The sequence below is a fragment of the Zingiber officinale genome, chromosome 7A (assembly GCF_018446385.1).
Source record: "Zingiber officinale cultivar Zhangliang chromosome 7A, Zo_v1.1, whole genome shotgun sequence".
Lineage (NCBI taxonomy): Eukaryota > Viridiplantae > Streptophyta > Magnoliopsida > Zingiberales > Zingiberaceae > Zingiber > Zingiber officinale.
Genome location: NC_055998.1, coordinates 64,208,681 through 64,212,268, shown reverse-complemented (window position 1 = coordinate 64,212,268; position 3,588 = coordinate 64,208,681). Strand labels below are relative to the sequence as shown.

Sequence of the window (3,588 nt, the reverse complement as noted above, 5' to 3'; positions counted from 1 at the left end):
TTGAAAATCATAGGTTTACTGAATTTTATCAAATTAATGGATATAATCATGAATTTTCATGTCCTAGAACTCCCTAATAAAATGGACTAGTAGAATAAAAAAAATAGAATATTAGAATAAGCTACTAGAACCATATTAAATGAATATAACCTAAGTAATTAATTTTAGGCTGAAGTAATAAATACAACATGTTATATTCAGAATAGAATATTAATTAATAAAATTTACAATAAAATCCATTATGAAATATAGTCGCAGAAGTCTGTTACTTGTGGCGTCGTCCACTGAGGAGATTGTCGTCGTGGTGATGTCGGTTGACTGGGTCCTAGGCACGGGTGGTGGGTTTGGGTTGCTGCGACGGAGAGGAGAGGAGGAGAAGAATCGGGATGGTGAGGTGAGACAATGAAACAGGAATTAGGTTTAGGTTATATACTTTGGGCAATTAAATCTCAATCTTAGGTTAATTGAATCTATTAACTCCTACTTAATTGACATTCTAAACATACCCCCTTAAAGCCTAATAGATTTATCCCATCAATATATCATATGAGCCCTGTTAAACTTTTAAAAAATTTCTAAAAATTTTATAAAATATTTTTTTTAATGAATGACTATTATTTTATAGTTTATCCTATTATTTTTATTATTCATGATTTTTATATATCATCATCGGATGACTTTCGTCACCGAACTAACATAAAACAAAATATTTAAATTTTCTAATTTAATCATTCCATGCCAGTGAACCTTACAGGTTTTTTTTCCGATAGAACTTTTCGAGCAGCCGAGGTAGAAAAGACATCTAACGTTTGCACCTCTTTTGTCAATAATGCTAGACTCCATGGTGGCATTCTCAAGTTAGTGGGTTTTTATAAAGTTAGAGGTGGCAAAAGACGATATCGCTCGTCTCCAACGCTCCCGTCGCACCACGCCCAAGGTCTTCACGAGAGAGGTAAATTACGGTAGCTGGAGAAGTTAGTGTGCAGTGGGAAGAGGTACACAGAGACCAAGAAATTTTGCCCTGACTATCCCGCGGTTCGAACCCACGCTCTCAAGTGACAAGTTTCTATGTACTAATCGCTCCAGATAATCCTGTGAGATAAAAAAATAAAAAAGGATGCAACCGAGATTTAAACCCGTAACCTCTAACCCAATCATGTGACAAAAGGCGATTCGTTTGCTCGCAGCGCCCCAGCCAACCCGTCCCTAGGCCAACACGGAGGAGGTAAATCACGGGTGACTACTAGCCATTAGTGCAAATGGCCAAGACATGGGGGAGGTTATGCTCGGTCACGCCGAGTTTCGACCCCAAGACCTCATGTGGTAATACCCGATGTCTTAACCATCGCACCGCCCCGAGTACCTCTAACCCAATCATGTGGCAAAAGGCGAAATCGCTCGCCCCCAGCGCCCCCGCCGCACCCGACCCAAGGCCATCACGAGGGAGGTAAATCATAGCATCCTGAGCGAGCATGTGACAGGTGGGGTGAGTTGTACAGGAACCAGAGATTTACACTTCGACTATCCTGAGTTTCGACCCTGTGACTTTATGTGGTAAGCATCTCATCATATACCAACTCGGATGAATGAATGAAAATATGACAGATTTCATTATTATAGAGGCCAGCTCCCATTTTGCTCCATCGGAGCCGACCCATGGTTTAATTAACTAAAACACAAAACCACGGTTAAACCGAAAGGCCGGCAGCAGACAACATCTTCAAATCTCAACCGTCGATCCTCGTGATCATCATCGCCCAAACATCTGATCCAGCACGATCACGAAGGCCATCGCCAGGCACGCGTCGAAATCCAACTCCACGACCAGGCGGAAGACGTCCTCGCCCAAGGCCACGCCGCCGACCGTCTCCTTCCGCCGTACCTCCGCCACGACTCGTCGCCCCTCGTCGTACACTTTACAGTTCCGTCGCGCGTACAATCCCTCGATCTCGTACCCGCCGCCGGCTCCCCCACGCCGGCGGGGGGTCACGTGCGCGATCGCCTTCCCCTGGCGGAGGCTCACGTGCCGCTTGACGGAGTAAACAGTGTCGGCGGCGTCCTCGCCGTTAAATATCATCCACGTCTCCCCTAGACTTAGCTTCTGCACATATTTAAGCAACCTTAATATTTAAATTACAAATCTCACGGTTTCTGAAAAAAGATTTTAAAAAATTATGATTTGTATCGACAATTACCTTTCGCCGGAGAGTGAGCAAAGGCGTGCCGGAAGAATCCATGAGCACAAGTGCCCCAGCGGCGGCGTCTCCTCCGTAGACGTCTACCCGGAAGGCTAAATTGCCTTGTCCATCGAAGACCGTGAACCCACTACAACCGAACAACAACGACTTTTGCCACACCGTCAACACCGCCGCTGCCCCACCGCCGTCTTCCTCCCTGACGACTGCCATCTCCAGTGGCCCGTGAGCCGCGTTAGGATGAACCTTGGCCATGAAGAGAGAAGCAGATTCAAGGAAACGAGGAGCAGAGAGCGGTATATATACACAATTTCACAATGGGATGGAACTGCCACGTGCGCTAATTGGAAGTTTCTGCGGGTACTGATTAGTTACCAATTTTACTTTAAAAATTAATTAATTAGTAGTTATTGCTTAAACAGATTTTAGAGTTTAGGGGAATCTAAGAATATATTAATACAATGGTGCGATGATATTCATTAATCGTTATTACATAACCTTCACCTTTACCTAATTTGAAGATATCGATGTTTAAGATATCAGCAGAGTTTAATTATCAGCTCTAGACCTAATTATGCTTATAATGTATCATGGCTTAGTTTTATTTAAGAAGCATGATTAATAGCTTAAGCTATGGGAATTAGTACAAAGAATATCAATGATTCTCCCAACATGATGACGTGGTTAATTTGAGAGTAAATTAATTGGGCTGGTTGTCGGAACTCACCGACCAAGATTTTGTCTCATGGACACATGATGCGTTGAGTCAAGATTGTGTCCTTTGGTGGTTGATCCCATCAGTGCAATAGCCAGAGATACTTAGGAGGCGTGGCATAATCTCCACCTTAAAATGGTCAAACCAATATTACGTGGCGAATTTGGACCAGTGTTCACTTTTATCTATTAGATTTCAAGTCAACAAGGCCTCTAATTTTTCTTTCATAACTTGGACAATGTCAAATTAGTATTTCAATTTCAACAAACAAAAGTCAGTATTTCAATAAGTGAAGAAGAAAAGGGCAGGAGTAGACAAATTTTAGCTTTCCTTTGGAATCGAGTGAGAATGATTGGTAAGCTTTTTACATCCTCATGGGAAACTTATTTTGGACTTTGTGGAAAAATATATCAAGGATAGAAGATGTTTAAGGAACATAGATTGAAGTGTTTTGATGTGAATAAGAAAAATATCTCAATAACTCGCAACGAATTGAAGAGAGACAAAAAAAGGAAAGTCTAAAGTGGTAAGATGGATGAAAACAACCTCAACCTAATGCTTAAGAAAGTACAAATCTTGGTATAGAAGATAGAAGACGCCACAACCTTGGAATGGAGGTTGATAACTCTTTGAACGCCATAAGAGAATGGCTTGATAAGTTCTAATTCAATGAAGAAC

The 3,588-nt window shown here is 42.0% G+C and overlaps 1 protein-coding gene across 1 annotated transcript; it reads right to left on the bottom strand.

Moving 5' to 3' along the window:
- Nucleotides 1–1,583: 1,583 nt before the first annotated feature.
- LOC122000152 (protein LURP-one-related 8-like) lies at nucleotides 1,584–2,462 on the bottom strand. The gene is made up of 2 exons (XM_042554664.1): nucleotides 2,196–2,462; nucleotides 1,584–2,101 (listed from the first exon to the last, which is right to left on the bottom strand). Exons 1-2 carry the CDS (start codon nucleotides 2,448–2,450, stop codon nucleotides 1,751–1,753), a joined length of 606 nt encoding a protein of 201 aa, XP_042410598.1. The 5' UTR covers nucleotides 2,451–2,462; the 3' UTR covers nucleotides 1,584–1,750.
- Between the last annotated feature and the right edge of the window lie 1,126 nt (nucleotides 2,463–3,588).

Coding starts and splice junctions, on each gene's coding strand:
- LOC122000152 (XM_042554664.1), bottom strand. CDS start 2,450: ATGGCCAAGGTTCATCCTAACGCGGCTCACGGGCCACTGGAGATGGCA. Junction 2,102..2,195: donor TGCTCACTCTCCGGCGAAAG/GTAATTGTCGAT, acceptor AAATATGTGCAG/AAGCTAAGTCTAGGGGAGAC.